Source organism: Ylistrum balloti, unplaced genomic scaffold (genome assembly GCF_031769215.1).
Source record: "Ylistrum balloti isolate Yb309-2 unplaced genomic scaffold, AGI_CSIRO_Ybal_v1 Utg369782, whole genome shotgun sequence".
In the NCBI taxonomy this organism is placed as follows: Eukaryota; Metazoa; Mollusca; class Bivalvia; order Pectinida; family Pectinidae; genus Ylistrum; species Ylistrum balloti.
In genome coordinates this window covers 2,611,672-2,636,027 of record NW_026781970.1, presented here as the reverse complement: position 1 = coordinate 2,636,027, position 24,356 = coordinate 2,611,672, and the positions used below count along the sequence as shown (strand labels likewise).

Here is a 24,356-nt window from a genome sequence, read left to right as displayed (position 1 = left end):
CAATTAATTACTGATAGATAATAAAACTAGAGATATGATTTTGTTCTAATTTACTGGTTTGTGGATTGTTTAAAAAAAGATGATACATCAACATATATTCAGACTCCTATCTTTTATGTTACACATTTAAGCACTTTCTGATGAATAAATTGTTTTGTCATCAATCTTAGCTTGTTGCATGCTTTGGTGGAGGTATGGTAGTTAATCTTCAAACAAAGATTGATCACATGTAGAATGATCCTATGGTGCTAGCGTGCTTAATTACCATTTACATAGACCTTATTTAAAGAGATGTGTTTATGATAAAACAATACATGCCCTTTGGCGCCTTGTTCAATGGTGATTAAATCTTTCAATTTTTAATTTTATATGTTATATTTACCATGAACAATTCAAGGTAAACTATTATCACAAATGAAATTTATTTTTTAAATTTTATTTTTGATTGTTTATATAGATATATAAGATTTACAGATGTTGATAAAAAGATAAATAAATCAGACTTTCATCCAAAAATTTGCTGTTTGTCTTTTATACTGTCATTAGCCAGGCAATATCATAGTTTCAATTATTGTACATTTGATTGTTTATAGCAATGAGAGTTGAGTGTCACAAAAAGAATGTGATTAAATTAATATCTGAGTAATCTTATGCGTAATGAAAGACTCTCAAGTGGTCATTTAGCAAATGTGTGACTTCAGGCATCTCTGGTTACATGAAAGTGACACCCACTCATGGAAGTGACCACTAAGTCATTCTGTGGCCCTTAAGGGACCACAAAGTCATATTGTGACCTCTAAATGACCACTGAACCAACTTGTGACCACCTGTTAGTAACTGTTAAGTCATATTGTGACCTGTGAGTGACCACTGGGTCATCTTGTGGTCATTGATTGCCTCTGACCCATTTTGTTACAAGCATTATCCATCTTGTTACCTCTGTGCAAGGTAACAAGTGTACCGACCAAGTTTCATCAAATCCTACCAGTCCTTCGAAAGATATTCATGCGGAAAGCAGCATCCGATAATGATTCAAGAAATCAGCCAATCAGGTCACAGCAACCACATTTTATATGCGGGGAATTCGCTTTTAATGGAACTTGGGCAAGGAATTAAGGTAACAAGTGTACCGACCAAGTTTCATCAAAATCCTACCGGTCCTTCAAAAGATTCAAGAACATTATGCTGCATCCAGAACCTATCAAGGATGCTGAGAAAAGCTCATGTAGTTGCAGAAACACACAATTCGAAAGCAAAATCGAATGTAGAAATTGTTATGTCAGAAATTTTCACGAAAAATAATTGTGAAGAAATAGCACCGAGGTCGTGGGTGGTGAGGACATCTTTGATGATGACGGCGATACTAACTTGGGTGTCATAAAGGAGAAAATCAGAATTTGGAATTTGGCAAGTAACGGTTCTAGACCATTTAAGAAAACAAATCAGCAACAACCATAGTCTTGACGTCGCTGCAAATATCAGGAAACTAGAACATGACTTGCAAGCTGGCGCAGTAGATCAGGTAAAATATCTGTCCTTAATTTCGGAAGATAAGAGCTTTCTGTACTCGCAAGATTTCGAATGGCAAGTCAGCACTTCCGGTGGCAGCACGTGGCTTTCGAACCCCTTACACTGTGGTTTCGACCAATGAATATGTGTTACCTCTGTTTCGAGACTACAGTGCCGTAGTGTTACAAAGCGACAGCTTGAGAAGTGTCCTCCGGCTTGGGCAGAAAGACAACAATAGGACACATAGCATCAGAGACGTGTGAAGACGTATATATACAGACCGGACGGACGGACGAACGGACGTTTCTGACAGGTCACTCGTACGTTGAGCTTTTATATACACTTAGTGATACCTTAATTAAGATTGTATATTTAATTAAGGTCTATTTACGTGGATTGTGAAAATATTAGAAAGGACTGCCGATCGTATACTTGCGAAATTCTGGAAGTCATGAAAGGATAAAAACATAATGTTCTTATATAAAAAGAAATGAACTTTGGAATTGAAATCACAATGATTCGCATAACATGTTAAGTCTTCGTGGTCAAAATAAAGGTATGCGTGAACGCATTTCTCTTATCCATAATCATCAGCAGCAGCAGCCAAATCGCTGTCGACGTTTTCGTCTCATCATCATTTAGTGATTGAAGACCAGAATGACTGATAGCAATTGACTCATCAAAGTGAATCACGACCTCGACAAATCATACATTTGTATTTATACGTCATAGATTTCCAACTGGGTTATTATATATATATATTGACTCACACTTATCAAAGTGAATCACGACCTCGACAAATCATACATCTGTATTTATACGTCATAGATTTCCATCTGGGTTAAATATATATACATACATACTTTTCTATACATCTGTACGATAACACCAACTTGCAACAACTCTTTGAAAACGTATTATCCTTCCTGTTGCAGTTCGATATACTAGGTTACCAAGAATGTCTGCTTGATACGCTATCGTAGAAACCAACTGCATGCTATGGATCTCGCTGTCAAATAGAATAGAACCTAAAGGATTTTAGCTGTCCATTGTACTTGTATGTGTAAGCGTTTTAATATGCTCCGAAAAGGAAAAAATGGAAGTTTTTCCATCAAAATTTCAACTGGCATCGTTCATGGCACTTAATCGGAATTCTGATCAACACATACACAATGTCATAACGAGAAAAGTGTTTAGTAATGACACAAAATGGGTCGTAATTATAATACAGAAATTGTGTTACTTTAATCAGCTTAAATATCTTCGTTTTGTGGTCTAGTGTATATATGTAAGAATGAAAATTCCTTTATTCACGCAACTTTAAATTTGTTTCCTGCAAACATCGGTGATATCGCGTCAATGGTATTTTCAATACTAGTTTGGTGGTGACGTCTTGAATAACAAATAGTATTGACTTCTTAAAAAAAGGGAGGAACAAACATACGTGTATATACCAACTCCATATAGTAAAACGTTTTTAAAATGCAATTTAAATGATTCGCGAGAAATGGTTCTGTGCATAAGGAGCAAAAACATTAAAGGGTTGAGTGAAGTTCTATTTCTACGGAATAAAGGACAAAATTTGTAAGATAGTGTGAAAACTAATCAGGTTGCCAGTTAAATATCCACACAAATTGACTCATCCTTTGAACTAGACTCTCCATTCCACGGACTCCACTGACTCAACTTTGTATACAGCTGATGTTTTCTAAGAAATGCAAACCGATGAAAGCTTAAGACATCCGTTCACCTTATACAATTGTAGTACAACAATACATTTCATATCCATACCTGGCTTTTGCTTCGTTAGCGATTCACTGTGCTAAATAAAGTTTTGTCTTTCATTATATGCTCCCGTGTGTACATAATAAGTGTAACCACGGTTAATCTACAGAATTTGAAACCCACAGCTGCACTCACTGGCGCCCCTTCTGATAGAGCTCTTCGTAATTTCCCGCGCAAAAACCAATATCGATAATAAATTATGAATTTATACGAAAAGTGACATGTTTATGTATATTTTAAATAGTTACTGTAACTTGAACTGTCATATTGGACGGTATATTTTGATAATCTCCCTTAACTTGTTAGGTAATATTTTAAATAGAAACAATGTTATTTGTAACGAATAACAAATATATAGTCAGTGTTTAGACTTAGATGTATATGCATTTATCCAATTATCAAAACCCGTCATCACAGCTGTTTTTGGTGATTTAGCATGGGAAAGTTGTATCATAATCAGTGAGCGTCCATTACATTGATTCACTATTTTCTGATATTGTAAAAACATTTTTTCGGACAGCAGGACATGTAAAACTGTGGCAAAAATGTGGATTTCCCTCCTACTTGTGAACTTTTATGTGCTCGATGTAAAGGCACTTTTGAAGACGCAGTCGCCTATTGTTTACTTGACTGCAAAGAGCCCATATTAAAGTCTCTGTGAGATAATCTTTTCACCAGTTTTGTGGACAAATATCCAGTTAATGTGTATGTATCATTTGACCAGGCGGACAGAGATGTCCAGATAGCGTCTCTGTTGGGTACACCCAGTGAGGACATTAATGAATCATTTTATGACGATTCATCTTTGTTTACATTTTTTATTAAAGATTGTCTAATGTTTTCTGAAAAGGCCTACAATATGACTTTTCAGTAAAGGCCATCTCCTATCTAATATTTGATGTGTTCTGCTAGAAATCTCCATTATTGATGGATTGGTTATTCACATTCATTGTTCAATATTTATATACATATATTCTTGCACTTTTTTCTTTAATTTTCACCTAAATTTACAATATTTGTCATTGTAATTACTCTTCAATATTTTGAGGAAATAAAGAAATGATGATGATGAGAGAATAAGGCCAAATTTCATCTCATAAATAATTTTTTTTTTACCAGAAAATAAGTCAATAGCCACACCAATTTTCTATCATCTGTCCTAAAAAAATCACGAACTTTTCCTCCATTTTGTGACAACTGAAGAATTATTTCTGATCACTCTGAATCGGAGTTATCTCCCGTCTTTACAACGAATCATTCGGGTGGTTTCTAGACTGTGCGCAGTCTTCCTATGATAAACCTCCATTAATCGAACAGGAAAAACATGGCATTGGACGTAAGGAAAAGGTTCGTGCGTACCTGTCTTTAATGAACATCGTGCGACAACTCGATGGCATGAGTCGTCTGCAGTACTATTGGCCTCGCAAGAGAGATGAAGAAAACACACGAGAGCAGTAATGAAAATAAACCGGACGTCGACAAAGCCAAAAGAGTATACAGGTGCGAGGCAGTATGATCATTTCCAATGTTTTGAAATGAAATTGCATCCGCAATAGTCGGATACTGAGACATACGAAATAATGTTTGAAAATATCATTGTAAGGTTAATCATTTGTCATTATTTACATAACCAGACGATAGCATTTTGTTTGTGTCAAAAGCAGTTTAGCTTTTGGCTTACTTTGGCCTATCTGCAGTTATATAGAAAACCTACTAGTATATTGTTTCAGCACGGACTACTTTCTCCGTTGACTTACAGACTAATGGAAAGAGCAGCTCATTAATGATATAGAAGTAACACTAATCAATCTTGAAGTTATACAGTTTATTTCCCTTATGAAAATTACTAAATTTTCTAGTTTAAGATAAAAATAATGCACAAAATTAGTCGATAACAGATATAATGCAGCTATTTAATAGATGTATAGATATTACTTCAAAAAGTTTAATAGCTAGTAGCTATGGGCTTTGTAGGTCTGAAAAAATATTCACTTCTGTTTAAGCGATAAGTAAAATATATGATATTGAAAGATTGACAAGCAAGGAGGGTGCTTTTCATTACATCTTCTTTTTCTTTTATTTATATTGTATGTATTTGAAAATGGTATATAATAATTTTGCATGTCATAACTTAATTTCAAAGGATATGACCTGTTTCAATAATATGAGTAGGACTCAATATTCTGTAGCCATTGTGAATAGATTTACCAGTGTGAATCAAAGGAGTATTTTGACATTTTCTATATAGAATTAATGTTATTGAACAGATTGAGCAATTTTCCAACATGGTATATATGCACATATTTAGTAATGTTGCCTATTTAAACTTAATGCTTTAATGTTGTGTGTTTTTACAGAGCTGCTGTAGATGCAATCAAGCGGCTTGATGAAGTATTGAAGCAGAGAAAGGCCTATCGGGAGGTCTTTACTCAAGATGCTGTTGGGTTACGTAATAAGTAAGTGTTTGTATGCTTATACACATAATAAATATGGACGTTAATGCTCTTACTGTGGCACCAGTTTTTAAAACATACTGAAATGATATTCCTTCCCAAATTATGTAAATTTTTTTTGGTCATTTATTCCGGTTGATTCCAATTTTATTTTTCCTCGTTCCACTCCTTTTGCCCCTAGCGTCACTGAGCTGCTTATCATAATCACATACATATTTTAGTGGTACTCCTATTTTTGTGCTTTTGGCAAAAATGATATGGTGCTAAAATATAATTTTGCTAATTGCTGCTTTGTAAATCATTGATATAACAGTGACTTTGCTAAATTGTTCAAAATAGAAATAGCACTAAAATTTGATTGTGCCAGAATAAAGACGATCACAGTATTGTATAAAGAACATATGTAAATAATGATACTAACAAGTAATGTTTATTGTGACTGTAATTCTGTAACATAATATATGTCTTGAATATTTATAGTGTGTATTTTGATAAATATATAAATAGGTTTCATTTCCAAATTCAGACTAAAAGAATACAGTGAGAGACTCATGTTCTATAACCCACTTGAGTATGGAAGGAAAGCAGAAGATGTTCTATGGCGGAAAGTCTTTTACCAGATCATCCAGCTTGTAAAACAAAACCGAAAGGTCAACATTGAAATCAGCATTGTTGATATTAGATAAGATCGTGTCAGAAGATAAATCCTGTGAAAACAAGGAAACATTTTCTATGGGAATGCTTGCTCATTTTAATTTACAAAAAACTTCAAAGTCAAAATAATAAGAGATTTTGCTTAGTAATGGACATTTACTTGTCTTTTAGTTGTTCTAAAGTGTGTTAGCAAGCTTTTTATTTGGGACAAGAATGCAGTACAAATAATTGAAAGTTCAAATAGATTTCTTTTTTATGTATTTTTTTTACAATTATGAATGATTATGATAAATTTCATAAATTATGCTAAAGTATTATGATTTAGTAAAAATGTAAATGCATCTGGGTTGAATCTAGTTCCGATAACATGGAAGGTGGTTTGACCATCATTCTTTTTAGAAAGATATTTGAATCATATTATTGTTTTTTACAGCATGTACGGCCTGGCAGTACATTGGAATCTGCATTCCGAACTCACCTGGCCTCGGCAACAGGTTACTACAATCATCTCCTCTTTAGGCTTCAGTATGAGTTCTCTCTCAATCTTCATGGTATACTAGATTTCCATCTGGTGCCTGAGCAAAAGACAGGTGGGTTTAGGTTTTGATGTCAAAATAGAAAAACAAATCCTTTTGATAGTTGGCTGGCCAGAGATGTTACTGTAATATTGTATAGAGAATGAAACTTGGAGTTGTTCAATTTAAGAGTAAATAGACACTGATTTAGACTTATGGTCAGAAGAACTGATTAAAATTTTTTCCCAAAGAAATTTATACTTTTTTAAAGACTGCAGTTGGTGTCACATGACACTTTTCTGTGTTTTCTATTCATTGTTCATCATTTCATAATTTGCTTGCCCTGAATTGTGTTGGACAAGTCTTCTTTCTTCGAAATATTTATTGAAACAGCTGATATTTGTTATCAAATATGTGTTAAAACACAAACTAAATGACTAAATTCTAATATGAAAAAAGGAAAATACAGTGAATGTAACATAGACATTACCATGAGATGTCTTCTAAAGAATATCCTTTCACAAATATTATAAGATCACATCTTTGTTTGAAATAACTTACCTCCCTTGCATAGCTTCTCCCCATGAACACAATAATTTTAAAACACTGTGGAGTCACAAGTAGAGTTGGAGGATTTATGCTTGTCTTTGATGTCCACTGTTCTTCGGAGGATTGAAAAAAATGGAAATCTAGGTGGAAAAAGAGTTAAAATAATGATTACACTATTCACTTTTAAACAACTATTCATTGTGCAAGATCTCATTCTTGCCATCCTCTACAACATCTTACTATTTATTGGTTGGTACTCCTACTATATGAATCTGCAAATGAGCATCTACCCACAAATATGCCTCCTTCATTTTTGCAGAATCGGAAGCAAAAGTAGTCCTGTCATTGTGTTGATGAACCATTCAGATTGTGGAATAAATATTAAATTTTTTTGACACAAGAATGCATGAATGAATTTTGTTTTCATTGCTTTGTCAGGCCACAGGAAGAGTTTTGGCCATAACAGTCGTAGAAAGGATGTGAACCCTAAAGTGCAGGACTGGGCTATGAAGGCATGCCACCGCTGTCTTGTGTGTCTTGGAGATATTGGTAAAGAAACTGATTAACTTATATTTTACAATTATCTTCAAATACGAGATTGTAAGGGATTTTTTGTTCTTACAAAAGTCTTTTCACAAAAAATCTCTTAGAAATGTGCCTCAATGTAACAAGATTTCCTGATGAAATAAGATTTTGAGAAAATTGTCATTGACATATAAAAATTACAAGGAAACTGCATCATCTATAAATTACATTGTATTATTCAATATTTTAAAATTTCTTTTAGAAGTTATTCCATGTATGTTCAGGATTTTGAAATTTTTCTCAAACATCCTGATATTGGTGCTTTTGCCAACAAAGTGATTTCCAGATCACTGAAATACTTTGGAAGATGATTTGTTTTTCAGCACGTTACCAACAAGATTTTGATAAAGGATTCAGTAAGTCAGCTTCAGAACGTTTTTACCATCAAGCAATAGCTTTGTGTCCTGATAATGGTAAGTTTATTGCTTAATAAATACCAAACAACCTACCATATTCCTTATCCGACTTATTTTCTGTTTGACATGATTAACAGCATATGAATAATAGGGTGGGTTTTTTTTAGCCTTTTTTTGCTCTTAAGGTTAATTTAATTTTGATTTTTTTCTGTAAAATGTTGAAGAAAAAGCAACCAAAAAAATCAGAGTGCAGAAGAAACATGGATGCCGATACAGGAATCTTTCATCTGTCAAATAAAGTGCAATTAAACCTGATTTTATTGGTACTTCACATTAAGATCATCCTACCAACACCTGACTTTAAAATGTTTTGAGGTTGTGTTTATTATCAAAGAAGTTATGATGGAAAGTGATTATGTCTAATCATTTTGATATGGTACCCCCTTGCTTTGGCTATAAACTTTAAAAAATTACCTCTCTTGTCCTGTGTTATCCAGGAATGCCACACAACCAGTTGGGAACCCTAAGTGGGTCACGTTATGTCCACTGTGAGGCAGCTTACCACTATATACGCTGGTAAGTGTTCATGGCACTTTCGGTACCATTATCAGCTTATGGTTTGACGTTATTAAACCATTTTACTTTGACAACATTGTTTGATCATATCATTGGGAAATAATCATTTTTAGGGTCATACTCAGGCCCTGTAAAGAGTATATTCTGATAGATTAGGCATTACAAGTAAAAAAGAATATACACTATGTATTTCAGACTCAGAAAGGGTTCTCTTACACTGAAAACACTGTTTTGTTGTCTTTTGAAATTCATTCAAGAAATTTATTCACGACTTGAAGGAGTGAAATTTCAACTTTGATCAAAGGTTAGCAATGATCTTTGGGGGAAAAAAACACAGAAATCTAACAAGTTTGATAGCTTTAAAAATTGCTACCTTTCATCATTCCTTTATTTTCTTGCATTGTTCATATACCTTAACATTTAGGTTTTAAATATTTATGCCACCATTGTATGTTTCAGTATGGTGTGTGAGAAACCATTTGAAGGTGCAGAAGGCAATTTACAGCGACTCTTTGAAAAAAATCGGAAAAGATTCCTTGAACTCAAACAATCCGCAAATCACGGTCTTCCATTGGAAACACAGAGGTAAGAATTTCATTTTCTTGATATACATGGTGAAGAGATCTCTGATTCCACAGTTATAATATCTTTCTGACTGTCATCATAACAATGATCACTTATGAACCACTGTGATATTATCTTGTATAGCAATTAAATTTCTGTTTTCATTGTATTTTACTAAATTTGATACACTTACATTTCCTGTAGTACCACATACCCTGGTACTTCTGAGGACTCTGTTATAGTTTCTGGGTTGGTAAATACTTATATAGTTTCTGACAGCATATATTTCTGAAGGAATATTAAAGAAACAAGCAAAAGTATAAAATTTTGTATTAAGTTTGATTGAATTTTTCTGTAATGATTAACTAAGGGATAAATGTTCTGATAGTTTCCAGGACCTGAAGGTGTTCCTGACACAGTTTCTACATCTGTTAAGCATCTTCTTTGATACATCCAAGAAGTAAGTGGAATGAATTCTATGATCTTGAGCTCAAGCCAATTATTAAATCAATCGTTTTTTCCATCTTACCACAAATTGTTTAATTGTTTTGAAATATTCAGTGCAAATATAATAAGAATGATTTTTCCTATCATTGAAAATTCAATCTCTTTATTGTAAGATTAGACAAACATGATTTTCAAAGATCAGAGAAAAAAAATTGTCATAGATTTATGTTATTGACCATGTAAGGATATTCATGTTCCAGCCCAGACTCATCAGATTTACAAGAAAGTTGCCAGGCAGCGCTTCAGAGTTTTAACTTGTGTATGTTTCATGAGCCCGACATCTACACTCATGAGGATTATCGTCTGGACGGACTCGAGCACCTTGATGATGACATGGTCTTTAAGCTTGTTGTCATGTGTATGGCCACAATTCACCTGCTGCAGTTACGAGGTTTGTCATTTGTTGTTTGCTCACAATGTGGTCATTGGTTGTGAACAATTTTGTGATTGGTTACTTGTGAACAGTTTTGTGATTGGTTGATTGTTTAAGTTTTTGTCAGTCGTATCATGCCACTATCACAGCTCTGATTCTCCTCTACATGCAAGTCATCAGTGAATCGATCCTTACTACCAGTGTTTCATTTTGCCAGTAAAAAGTTTTTCATTTCTGGTGAGTGGTAAGAGATCCCAGCACCAATCAAACACCAAAAGATATTTAGTAAGGAAAACATCTGGATTTTACACTGAAAGTTGTGTACACATGGGATTAGGCATCATCATGCTAGCTGAAGACTTTTGTTCTCAGTTAAGATAAAAATATTTGATAGGGACCTAGGTCGTTTCAAATCAATGGAGTCTTTTAATGGTATGCTATTTGTAGGTTCCAGGCAGGTGACTGCAGCCACAGCTTTCCTCCTTGCACTGTTCTCCCACATTCTAAATCATGTTGTCATCCGCCTTCATGCAGCTCTGGACGAGAAAGAGAACCCAAACAAGCTGCTTCACAGAGACTTTCATCAAGATGGTGAGTAATACAGTAGAATGCTGCATATATGAACTGATCATTTGATTACAATTTGTTCAGTTATTACTTAAAACTTGATTATAACTATTATTAGATACATCAGTCACTAAAACATATCTTTTTGATTATCATTTGTCAAGAAATACAATCCATGCTTTATTGACAAAATGTGTGAACAAAGATCATCGGCTTAGTAGAAAGTAATTTGATAATGATTTTTGCCATTGATTTGGTAGTTTGTATCTTTAGTCTTGTGTTCCTATGCTAACAGTTCCTAACTACCAACTTACTTACCTGCGTTATCAGTACATAATGAGTGACATTACACCAATATGTAAAAGTAGGTCACTGTGACTTGTGTTTTATACTTTGTGTGTTTAAGCTAGAAGCTAGAAGTGTGAGAATGAGCTGATCTGTTTATTGATGTGCCTCTTGTTGTTAACACCAAAGTGTGAGGATCAACAATCAAACCAATAATACACTGCAATATTTAAGATAAAATTATTCATCAGTTATGGTTATTTGATGAGGTGAATGTGGTGTTGTATTAACCTTATGTAAAAGTATTGACTGAGAACTATCCAACATTAGACATTTTTGAACTTAATGATGAAATGAATGGAAATAATTAGATTAAGAAAAAACATTTTAGTGAGTTAATTGATAGCAGAGATTGTTTGTAGAACAGTTTTACCATACCAAAGGTATGGGGTCACCTGCCTGACCACGTAGGTTTTTCTGGGGAACTCAACTTCTTCTCACAGTATGACCCCTTGTGTGCTACCATCTTGGCCAACATGAGTGATTTATATAAGTTGGAAAAATGTTTTGCAATTGTTTTAAAACGGATCAAGTTTAATTTCAGTTTAATGCAGATTAAAAACTTTAAATTGGACTGATGTAAAAAGGTATCTTTGATTTTAGTTATGCCAATCTACCAATATGAAAATGGTTACGTACTTTGTATTCCTGTTTTGTTTGTGATGATTTTGACAGGACTTGTCTACTGCAGTTATGCAATCATTTGCTTTCACTGGAAATATTGTAAAAACTTAGTGTATTTTTTTTAATCAGAAATAATGATTTTTCTAGTTGATAATCAGTTCATTATACTGGCAACAAATACAATAAAACATTTTTTTTTATTATTCATCTCAAAAATATATACATCAATTAGGTCAAAGCAAGTAATATTTTCTGTATTATCAGCTTTTAACATTGATTCTACCTCCATCCATGTGGTCAGATTCTTTTGCTAGCTTAGTTTTCATAGATGCATCAAATGGTTTTTGATTTACTTTTAAACTTTTAAAGTTCCTTAGCTAATTAGTTCCTATGTTAGGATGATATTATGTTATTGCAACAAAGTTAACTTTTAAATCGTCTGTGAAGTCTGAATCATTTCCAACTTCATGTTGTAATGTAACTCTAACCTTTGATTTTGCCATAAACATTATGAAAGGGTTTGGTAGTAAGGAAATGTATTTTGAAAATGAAAGTTATTTATGGGTCAATAAATCATCTGACCTTGACCTAAATGTGGAAGTCAACACTTAACCTTCATGTCAAGTTACTGTCTCTTCTCCACAGTTGATGAAGAAATGGAAGATTTTTCAGACCCAGAAGAAAATGGTCACATCTCGCATCACACACATGGCCAGGAAGCAGATGAAATTCCGACTCCCTCCCAGAATCACAGTAATAGTTCTCAGTACAAAAGAGTGGTTACTGAAAATTCAATACAACATGAGAAGTCAGAGGTATGTGCTCAGGCAGTAAATAATATTGTGAAATTACCAACAGTGAAGTAGGGTTATTTAGAGTAAAGTTTGATACTTCTGTGATACTATATAAGAGAATTAAAGAATTAAATGTCATTCCAGATAGTAATTTTTTTGTTTAAATGAAGTAGATGGGTTAGACTTAAGATTGAAGGATTGTATTCCCCTTCTCAACATAATGATTTTCCTTCCTCGTTTCTTTACTAAGGTAAAACTTTTTTTGTCTGACATGAGTTCCCGACTAGTCTGTATTGGGGGTCTCATAAAGCTATACATTTATTATTGATGTTAACAGTTCTGAATGTTACAAGATTGCTAAGTTTAAGATCATTTAACATTTCCTATTGTAAACATTGTTATTTTCAAGGCTTCTGTTTTTCACTATTTTAGGACTGTGGAAAATTGATACCTTCAAATCCTTCATATTCAGGGGAGGTTTATTTCATTAATTTCGTTGGTACTATAAATACATGAAAACATATAAACAATAAACTGTTACCAGATGGTATATACAGTGGATATGAATCCCATCCGGGTGGAAGATATATAGAATGTCCACAAACTGTTGAAATAAGTAGATTTATTATGCTTTATTTATCAATGAAATCAAGTGTCTGTGAAATAGTAAAACCACAAAAATACGTTGTTTTGGAGTACTTCAGAATTGTAAAGTCAGAACAAAAAGTAACCGAATACTGCCAAAAGTATTTCCCATTTATAAGCTTTTTTCAAAATCATGAAAATGAAAATTTGAAGCGTCATAAAACGCAGCCTTTACAACAATGTGAAAAAATGCTTATCACTGGAGAGTCATCGTCAGTATTCAGAAACACAGACTTCCTAAAATAGAGACATTTTACTGTCTACAAGTCCATTCATGTCGTTGAAAATAGATGATTTCTTTTTCCAATAGAAATCGAAGGCATCTCGTATGAAGAGTTTTAAACGGCGGAGAAGAAAACGACACAACAGCAGTGGCAGCTCTGATTTGTCTGATGTCTCTGACCTCAGTGAAGGTGAGATTGATAGAATCTTTCACCCTATGGAGATGAAATTAATAGAATGTTTCACGGCTTGGAGGTGAGAACCTCCTCTCATCAACACAGGGATAAATGATTTTTTTTCTCATGCCCTGCTGGCTTTAATAGCTTTGTGATTTTGTTGTCTGAGTGTTTCCCATCATTGACACTATGTCATAGATACAATATTGTTATTGAATTGTTGACATGTTTTCTTAATTGTAACTGTGTAGTGTGATATTATACCATTATCTTGATAAGGAAGTAGACAGGGTGTAATCTGTCTGAATGTGAGATAGTAATAAAAGCTATCTTTAAATAGTAGATGGGGTCTGATCTGTCTGATGTCTGTGTGAAGGTGAGATACCCGGTAGTAATATCTGATATTTCTGAATAGTAGATTGCAAGAAAAAACAAGAAGCTTACACATAATCTCTAATTCGAAGTCCAAGAAGTCTACGCATATCTCTAACTCAAAATCAAAGGGGCCTACACATAATCTCTAAATCAATGTCAAAGGGGCTTACACATAATCTCTAACTCAAAGTCCAAGAATCTTACACATTTTCTCTAATTCAAAGCAGGGAATAGCTCGTACTACAGGACAATATTGTAATTGATGGCAATCCTACAGAAACTGCAAAACATATGGATCCAGATGGCCTTTTTGTTGGAAAAATACAATAATTTTGATAAAACACTGGAAAATTTTGATAATGTTTATTTCAACTTGAGCAAAAATTGAATTACTATGATTAATGCCAATATACACTTTGAAATCCAAAATCATCATTGAATCATGAAATAATGATACTGTAAGAAATCAGAAATTGAAAATTATAAATTGTGCTTGTAAAGTTAAATTGAATACATTTCAGGTGCTGAACATTTATCTGACAACTTTCTGTCTGGAGATTCAGAAGATGAGGAAGAAGAATTTGTTGGCTTTTTCACAAATGACTCTGATTCAGATATGTCTGATGCTCTTATGGAGAGTCAGGAGCTGGAGCCAGGATTTTCAGAAGCAAACAAGTCCTCCATGAACACAAACTCTCATGATCAACACAACATTTTTCCTGGTGGTTTACCAGAGGCTAATAATGCAGCTTGGATTAGTCAGGCAGAAAATGAAAAGCTTGCTCATTTGTCTTCAGAACTGTACTCCTCATCTGCTTCTTTCTTACGACAAAATCTGAAGTTGTCTCCACAGAATAGCAGATCCTATGAATGTGATATAGATGAGTTTGAGAACTGTAAAGATGTAATTCAGGGCAAGAAAGAAGTGCCTGTTCCTCCAGGTGAGGCAATTACCACTATTGATAAGGTAATACTGTCATGGTTAAGATACTGATAAACAATATCTGACACTAATTCATTATAAAAACAGACCAAATGTCTTTGTTGCAAACTTTTCCACTTTTGAAAGGTTGCACATGGCATTGAATATTGCAATTCAGTCCCCCAAACAAAGTGAGGAATTTTTATAAGTTTCCTTTTCTGATTTTAATTATTACAGGGTAACTGGCAATAATTACTTATAGGTAATTGTACTTTGCTCCAGAGTAGATATGCTTAGCTGTTCAGTAGAATTATTTCCTACTTCGGTTAGCATTACTTTGCGATATCAGAGGTAGTGTAGGGGGCTTATGTAATCGTCTCCATTACAGTTAGAACTTGTTAAATTCTGTTGTAATGTAAACAGGTTTTGCATCCAGCAAGGAAGCTCTACATGTGGCGGAAATCACCAACAAACTCGCTAATTTTGTGATAGAGACAGATACAGAAGCTAGCATGGTCCCCACTGACTCAGGTAGGAAGAAATAAAGAATGACATAGAGGCTAGCTTAGCCTCTATCCTCAAGCTAGAAATACACTTTCTTTAAGACAAACCTACTTTTCTCTGACCAAGTTTTTTTTATAACCTGTTTGTGGTTTCTGCTCAAAAGCATAGATTAAGTAAATATATTATGAAAAATTGATTAAAGAAGAAAATAACTATACAATGTTCCTTTAGAGGATGTTGTGATCAAAATACACATTTATGTGAGATTTTCTGATCTGTTGACAAGTCATAATATATAATTGTAGTAATAGTTTATGTTCCAATTTTTAGAGCAATCAGGAGCTGATGTTGAAAATGACACGGAGACTGAAGATTATAGCAGTACCTCTGGATCTGGAGACAGGTAAGTTTGATGTCATATTGTAAGCTGTTGTCATATAAAAAAGGAGTAACGCTAATGTTTGCAATGGCAACTAGTGATTAAGATCTGATCCATTAAAAGAAAAGAAAATACCTATTGGTACATTAAAATCTTCGAATGTGATGCAGTTTTCAAGATGATGTCTCACAACTTACTTGTTATGAAGAGAAAAATGAAAGTTTTACACAGGTTTTTTCCCAAAGTAAACATGACTTAAATTTACATGCTACGGTAGCAAAATCATGTAACTTTTCTATCACAAGTATGTTTAGTTAAAGACTATAAATCATGTTAATATTGTGATTTTATTCTGTCAGTAATTAACATCCCTAACTTTTCCATGTGTTGTTGTAAAGGATGGAGACAAGTCATCGTCAGCTGAAGTACACTATAGATGTTGTCTACAGTGAAGGCCTGCTTTCCACAGTCAAGCTCATGTGTGACTGGATGAGATGTAACAGTGGTGTCATTATGACCTGTGCCCAGGTAAACATGACTAAATGTGAAATTGGTATGGTATATGACCATGTAGGTCACTAGGCATGACATTGTTATGGTATGTGACCATGTAGGTCACTGGATGTGATATTGTTATGGTATATGACCATGTAGGTCACTAGATGTGACATCGTTATGGTATATGACCATGTAGGTCACTGGATGTGATATTGTTATGGACTATGACCACAAAGGTGATTAAATGTGACGTTGTTTTGGTCCATCACCATGAAGGTCACTAAATGTAATGGTCTATGACCGTGGAGACGAATCTGTGTAACATTGTTTTGACTGGGCCGATTCATTATGATGTTATATTGACTTTTGTTTTATGATCTGACATCAATAGATATCAGAAGTCCAGCTCTTAAAAATAAAGAAGTGAGTGACACATGCTGTGGTCAGTAAACGATAATTGTGGTCTTTCTACAAGATTTCCACATTAGACCAGTCTCAAAATGTCAGTACACTCAGTTTTAGTTCTACAAGATTTCCACATTAGACCAGTCTCAAAATGTCAGTACACTCAGGTTTAGTTCTACAAGATTTCCACATTAGACCAGTCTCAAAATAGCAGTACACTCACAGTTTTAGTTCTACAAGATTTCCACATTAGACCAGTCTCAAAATGTCAGTACACTCAGTTTTAGTTCTACAAGATTTCCACATTAGACCAGTCTCAAAATGTCAGTACACTCAGGTGTAGTTCTACAAGATTTCCACATTAGACCAGTCTCAAAATGTCAGTACACTCACAGGCTTAGTTCTACAAGATTTCCACATTAGACCAGTCTCAAAATGTCAGTACACTCACAGTTTTAGTTCTACAAGATTTCCACATTAGACCAGTCTCAAAATGTCAGTACACTCACAGTTTTAGTTCTACAAGATTTCCACATTAGACCAGTCTCAAAATGTCAGTACACTCACAGGTTTAGTTCTACAAGATTTCCACATTAGACCAGTCTCAAAATGTCAGTACACTCAGTTTTAGTTCTACAAGATTTCCACATTAGACCAGTCTCAAAATGTCAGTACACTCAGGTTTAGTTCTACAAGATTTCCACATTAGACCAGTCTCAAAATGTCAGTACACTCACAGGTTTAGTTCTACAAGATTTCCACATACAGCACTGTCTCAATTTGTCAGTACTCTCAGGTTTAGTTCTACAAGATTTCCACATTAGACCAGTCTCAAAATGTCATTACACTCACAGTTTTAGTTCTACAAGATTTCCACATTAGACCAGTCTCAAAATGTCAGTACACTCAGGTTTAGTTCTACAAGATTTCCACATTAGACCAGTCTCAAAATGTCAGTACACTCACAGTTTTAGTTCTACAAGATTTCCACATTAGACCAGTCTCAAAATGTCAGTACACTCAGGTTTAGTTCTACAAGATTTCCACATTAGACCAGTCTCAAAATGTCAGTACACTCAGGTTTAGTTCTACAAGATTTCCACATTAGACCAGTCTCAAAATAGCAGTACACTCACAGTTTTAGTTCTACAAGATTTCCACATTAGACCAGTCTCAAAATGTCAGTACACTCAGGTTTAGTTCTACAAGATTTCCACATTAGACCAGTCTCAAAATGTCAGTACACTCAGGTTTAGTTCTACAAGATTTCCACATTAGACCAGTCTCAAAATAGCAGTACACTCAATGTCAGTTTTAGTTCTACAAGATTTCCACATTAGACCAGTCTCAAAATGTCAGTACACTCACAGGTTTAGTTCTACAAGATTTCCACATTAGACCAGTCTCAAAATGTCAGTACACTCAGGTTTAGTTCTACAAGATTTCCACATTAGACCAGTCTCAAAATGTCAGTACACTCACAGTTTTAGTTCTACAAGATTTCCACATTAGACCAGTCTCAAAATGTCAGTACACTCAGGTTTAGTTCTACAAGATTTCCACATTAGACCAGTCTCAAAATGTCAGTACACTCAGGTTTAGTTCTACAAGATTTCCACATTAGACCAGTCTCAAAATGTCAGTACACTCAGTTTTAGTTCTACAAGATTTCCACATTAGACCAGTCTCAAAATGTCAGTACACTCAGTTTTAGTTCCACATACAAAAATGTCATTTCCACATTAGACCAGTCTCAAAATAGCAGTACACTCACAGTTTTAGTTCTACAAGATTTCCACATTAGACCAGTCTCAAAATGTCAGTACACTCAGGTTTAGTTCTACAAGATTTCCACATTAGACCAGTCTCAAAATGTCAGTACACTCACAGTTTTAGTTCTACAAGATTTCCACATTAGACCAGTCTCAAAATGTCAGTACACTCAGGTTTAGTTCTACAAGATTTCCACATTAGACCAGTCTCAAAATGTCAGTACACTCACAGTTTTTAGACCAGTCTCAAAATGTCACACTCAGAGTTCTACAAGATTTCCACATTAGACCAGTCTCAAAATGTCAGTACACTCAGGTTTAGTTCTACAAGATTTCCACATTAGACCAGTCTCAAAATGTCAGTACACTCAGGTTTAGTTCTACAAGATTTCCACATTAGACCAGTCTCAAAATGTCAGTACACTCACAGTTTTAGTTCTACAAGATTTCCACATTAGACCAGTCTCAAAATGTCAGTACACTCACAAGATTTCCACATTAGACCAGTTTAGTACACTCACAGTTTTAGTTCTACAAGATTTCCACATTAGACCAGTCTCAAAATGTCAGTACACTCAGGTTTAGTTCTACAAGATTTCCACATTAGACCAGTCTCAAAATGTACAGTACATTAGACTCAAAATGTCAGTTTTTTAGTTCTAGTTCTACAAGATTTCCACATTAGACCAGTCTCAAAATGTCAGTACACTCAGTTTTAGTTCTACAAGATTTCCACATTAGACCAGTCTCAAAATGTCAGTACACTCAGTCAGTACACATTAGACCAGGTCTCAAAATGTTCAGGTTTAGTTCTACAAGATTTCCACATTAGACCAGTCTCAAAATGTCAGTACACTCAGTTTTAGTTCTACAAGATTTCCACATTAGACCAGTCTCAAAATGTCAGTACACTCACAGTTTTAGTTCTACAAGATTTCCACATTAGACCAGTCTCAAAATGTCAGTACACTCAGGTTTAGTTCTACAAGATTTCCACATTAGACCAGTCTCAAAATGTCAGTACACTCAGGTTTAGTTCTACAAGATTTCCACATTAGACCAGTTTTAGTTCACTCAAGATTTCCACATTAGACCAGTCTCAAAATGTCAGTACAAAATGTCTCACTCAGTTTTAGTTCTACAAGATTTCCACATTAGACCAGTCTCAAAATGTCATTACACTCAGGTTTAGTTCTACAAGATTTCCACATTAGACCAGTCTCAAAATAGCAGTTTTCCACATTAGACCAGTCTCAAAATGTCAGTACACTCACAGTTTAGTTCTACAAGATTTCCACATTAGACCAGTCTCAAAATGTCAGTACACTCAGTTTTAGTTCTACAAGATTTCCACATTAGACCAGTCTCAAAATGTCAGTACACTCAGGTTTAGTTCTACAAGATTTCCACATTAGACCAGTCTCAAAATGTCAGTACACTCACAGTTTTAGTTCTACAAGATTTCCACATTAGACCAGTCTCAAAATGTCAGTACACTCAGGTTTAGTTCTACAAGATTTCCACATTAGACCAGTCTCAAAATGTCAGTACACTCAGGTTCTAGATTTCCACATTAGACCAGTCTCAAAATGTCACAAGATTTCCACATTTCCAGACCAGTCTCAAAATGTCAGTACAGGTTTAGTTCTACAGATTTCCACATTAGACCAGTCTCAAAATGTCAGTACACTCACAGTTTTAGTTCTTTCCACATTAGATTTCCACATTAGACCAGTCTCAAAATGTCAGTACACTCACAGTTTTAGTTCTACAAGATTTCCACATTAGACCAGTCTCAAAATGTCAGTACACTCAGTTTTAGTTCTACAAGATTTCAACATTAGACCAGTCTCAAAATAGCAGTACACTCACAGTTTTAGTTCTACAAGATTTCCACATTAGACCAGTCAAAATGTCAGTAAATGTCAGTACACTCAAAATGTCAGTTTTAGTTCTACAAGATTTCCACATTAGACCAGTCTCAAAATGTCAGTACACTCAGTTTTAGTTCTACAAGATTTCCACATTAGACCAGTCTCAAAATGTCAGTACACTCAGGTTTAGTTCTACAAGATTTCCACATTAGACCAGTCTCAAAATGTCAGTACACTCAGGTTTAGTTCTACAAGATTTCCACATTAGACCAGTCTCAAAATGTCAGTACACTCAGACCATTAGACCAGTCTCAAAATGTCAGTACACTCAGGTTTAGTTCTACAAGATTTCCACATTAGACCAGTCTCAAAATGTCAGTACACTCAGGTTTAGTTCTACACCACATTAGACCAGTCTCAAAATGTCAGTACACTCAGTTTAGTTCTACAAGATTTCCACATTAGACCAGTCTCAAAATGTCAGTACACTCAGTTTTAGTTCTACAAGATTTCCACATTAGACCAGTCTCAAAATGTCAGTACACTCAGTTTTAGTTCTACAAGATTTCCACATTAGACCAGTCTCAAAATGTCAGTACACTCAGTTTTAGTTCTACAAGATTTCCACATTAGACCAGTCTCAAAATGTCAGTACACTCACAGTTTTAGTTCTACAAGATTTCCACATTAGACCAGTCTCAAAATGTCAGTACACTCAGGTTTAGTTCTACAAGATTTCCACATTAGACCAGTCTCAAAATGTCAGTACACTCAGGTTTAGTTCTACAAGATTTCCACATTAGACCAGTCTCAAAATGTCAGTACACTCAGGTTTAGTTCTACAAGATTTCCACATTAGACCAGTCTCAAAATGTCAGTACACTCACAAAATTTCAGTTTAGTACAAGATTTCCACATTAGACCAGTCTCAAAATGTCAGTACACTCACAGGTTTAGTTCTACAAGATTTAGTTACTACACAAGATTTCCACATTAAACCAGTCTCAAAATGTCAGTACACTCAGGTTTAGTTCTACAAGATTTCCACATTAGACCAGTCTCAAAATAGCAGTACACTCAGGTTTAGTTCTACAAGATTTCCACATTAGACCAGTCTCAAAATGTCAGTACACTCACAGTTTTAGTTCTACAAGATTTCCACATTAGACCAGTCTCAAAATGTCAGTACACTCACAGGTTTAGTTCTACAAGATTTCCACATTAGACCAGTCTCAAAATGTCAGTACACTCAGGTTTAGTTCTACAAGATTTCCACATTAGACCAGTCTCAAAATAGCAGTACACTCACAGTTTTAGTTCTACAAGATTTCCACATTAGACCAGTCTCAAAATGTCAGTACACACAGTTTTAGTTCTACAAGATTTCCACATTAGACCAGTTTCAAAATAGCAGTACACTCAGGTTTAGTTCTACAAGATTTCCACATTAGACCAGTCTCAAAATGTCAGTACACTCACAGTTTTAGTTCTACAAGATTTCCACATTAGACCAGTCTCAAAATGTCAGTACACTCACAGGTTTAGTTCTACAAGATTTCCACATTAGACCAGTCTCAAAATGTCAGTACACTCAGGTTTAGTTCTACAAGATTTCCACATTAGACCAGTCTCAAAATAGCAGTACACTCACAGTTTTAGTTCTACAAGATTTCCACATTAGACCAGTCTCAAAATGTCAGTACACACAGTTTTAGTTCTACAAGATTTCCACATTAGACCAGTCTCAAAATAGCAGTACACTCAGGTTTAGTTCTACAAGATTTCCACATTAGACCAGTCTCAAAATGTCAGTACACTCACAGTTTTAGTTCTACAAGATTTCCACATTAGACCAGTCTCAAAATGTCAGTACACTCACAGGTTTAGTTCTACAAGATTTCCACATTAGACCAGTCTCAAAATGTCAGTACACTCAGGTTTAGTTCTACAAGATTTCCACATTAGACCAGTCTCAAAATAGCAGTACACTCACAGTTTTAGTTCTACAAGATTTCCACATTAGACCAGTCTCAAAATGTCAGTACACACAGTTTTAGTTCTACAAGATTTCCACATTAGACCAGTTTCAAAATAGCAGTACACTCAGGTTTAGTTCTACAAGATTTCCACATTAGACCAGTCTCAAAATGTCAGTACACTCACAGTTTTAGTTCTACAAGATTTCCACATTAGACCAGTCTCAAAATGTCAGTACACTCACAGGTTTAGTTCTACAAGATTTCCACATTAGACCAGTCTCAAAATGTCAGTACACTCAGGTTTAGTTCTACAAGATTTCCACATTAGACCAGTCTCAAAATAGCAGTACACTCACAGTTTTAGTTCTACAAGATTTCCACATTAGACCAGTCTCAAAATGTCAGTACACACAGTTTTAGTTCTACAAGATTTCCACATTAGACCAGTCTCAAAATAGCAGTACACTCAGGTTTAGTTCTACAAGATTTCCACATTAGACCAGTCTCAAAATGTCAGTACACTCACAGTTTTAGTTCTACAAGATTTCCACATTAGACCAGTCTCAAAATGTCAGTACACTCACAGTTTTAGTTCTACAAGATTTCCACATTAGACCAGTCTCAAAATGTCAGTACACTCACAGTTTTAGTTCTACAAGATTTCCACATTAGACCAGTCTCAAAATGTCAGTACACTCACAGTTTTAGTTCTACAAGATTTCCACATTAGACCAGTCTCAAAATGTCAGTACACTCACAGTTTTAGTTCTACAAGATTTCCACATTAGACCAGTCTCAAAATAGCAGTACACTCAGGTTTAGTTCTACAAGATTTCCACATTAGACCAGTCTCAAAATGTCAGTACACTCACAGTTTTAGTTCTACAAGATTTCCACATTAGACCAGTCTCAAAATGTCAGTACACTCACAGTTTTAGTTCTACAAGATTTCCACATTAGACCAGTCTCAAAATGTCAGTACACTCACAGTTTTAGTTCTACAAGATTTCCACATTAGACCAGTCTCAAAATGTCAGTACACTCACAGTTTTAGTTCTACAAGATTTCCACATTAGACCAGTCTCAAAATGTCAGTACACTCACAGTTTTAGTTCTACAAGATTTCCACATTAGACCAGTCTCAAAATGTCAGTACACTCACAGTTTTAGTTCTACAAGATTTCCACATTAGACCAGTCTCAAAATGTCAGTACACTCACAGGTTTAGTTCTACAAGATTTCCACATTAGACCAGTCTCAAAATGTCAGTACACTCAGGTTTAGTTCTACAAGATTTCCACATTAGACCAGTCTCAAAATGTCAGTACACTCACAGGTTTAGTCCTACAAGATTTCCACATTAGACCAGTCTCAAAATGTCAGTACACTCACAGGTTTAGTTATTATGTTACAGAGTTCGCAATCCCTGTGGCATCGTCTGTCAGTCCTGTGTAATTTATTACCAGTGGAAACTCTTCTGGCAGATCACGGTAAGTTCTAATTTTTAAAAAAGATACTGCAAACTGTGTAGTGGTGTTTCAGGTAACACACTGGATCATAATCACCTTTGATTTCTGAATTTTGAAGCATAGATTTTATGTATTTAAAGTTTTGTGTTAAAAAATGTGAATACATGTATTTAAACGGTTTTGAATTTTGAGTGATGAAGTCTAACATCAAACATTGTAGAGCTCCCTTTTTTGTCTGAAAACTCCAGACTCTTTTCTTTGGGTGTATTTGTTGATGTTACAAGATCAGGTGACACTGATAAGTGAAAGTCAACAACAGAACCATAGAGGATATTCTAAACATTCAATAGTATTGATTAACTAAATTACATTGTAAGACT

General features: G+C 34.7%; 1 protein-coding gene across 1 annotated transcript in view; it reads left to right on the top strand.

The window, feature by feature from the left end:
• Positions 1 to 4,627: 4,627 nt before the first annotated feature.
• The window catches only part of LOC132544143 (nonsense-mediated mRNA decay factor SMG5-like), a 60,013-nt gene continuing 40,284 nt past the window's right edge, over positions 4,628 to 24,356 (top strand). The window contains exons 1-18 of the mRNA XM_060207714.1: positions 4,628 to 4,794; positions 5,652 to 5,750; positions 6,274 to 6,397; positions 6,835 to 6,991; positions 7,904 to 8,014; positions 8,374 to 8,463; positions 8,904 to 8,982; positions 9,442 to 9,567; positions 9,935 to 10,006; positions 10,254 to 10,444; positions 10,874 to 11,017; positions 12,608 to 12,777; positions 13,712 to 13,814; positions 14,696 to 15,115; positions 15,520 to 15,627; positions 15,931 to 16,003; positions 16,378 to 16,507; positions 23,922 to 23,997. Of these exons, the coding sequence (XP_060063697.1) occupies positions 4,727 to 4,794; positions 5,652 to 5,750; positions 6,274 to 6,397; positions 6,835 to 6,991; positions 7,904 to 8,014; positions 8,374 to 8,463; positions 8,904 to 8,982; positions 9,442 to 9,567; positions 9,935 to 10,006; positions 10,254 to 10,444; positions 10,874 to 11,017; positions 12,608 to 12,777; positions 13,712 to 13,814; positions 14,696 to 15,115; positions 15,520 to 15,627; positions 15,931 to 16,003; positions 16,378 to 16,507; positions 23,922 to 23,997 (2,341 nt within the window). The 5' untranslated portion in view covers positions 4,628 to 4,726. The remainder of the gene's footprint in view (positions 4,795 to 5,651; positions 5,751 to 6,273; positions 6,398 to 6,834; positions 6,992 to 7,903; positions 8,015 to 8,373; positions 8,464 to 8,903; positions 8,983 to 9,441; positions 9,568 to 9,934; positions 10,007 to 10,253; positions 10,445 to 10,873; positions 11,018 to 12,607; positions 12,778 to 13,711; positions 13,815 to 14,695; positions 15,116 to 15,519; positions 15,628 to 15,930; positions 16,004 to 16,377; positions 16,508 to 23,921; positions 23,998 to 24,356) is intronic.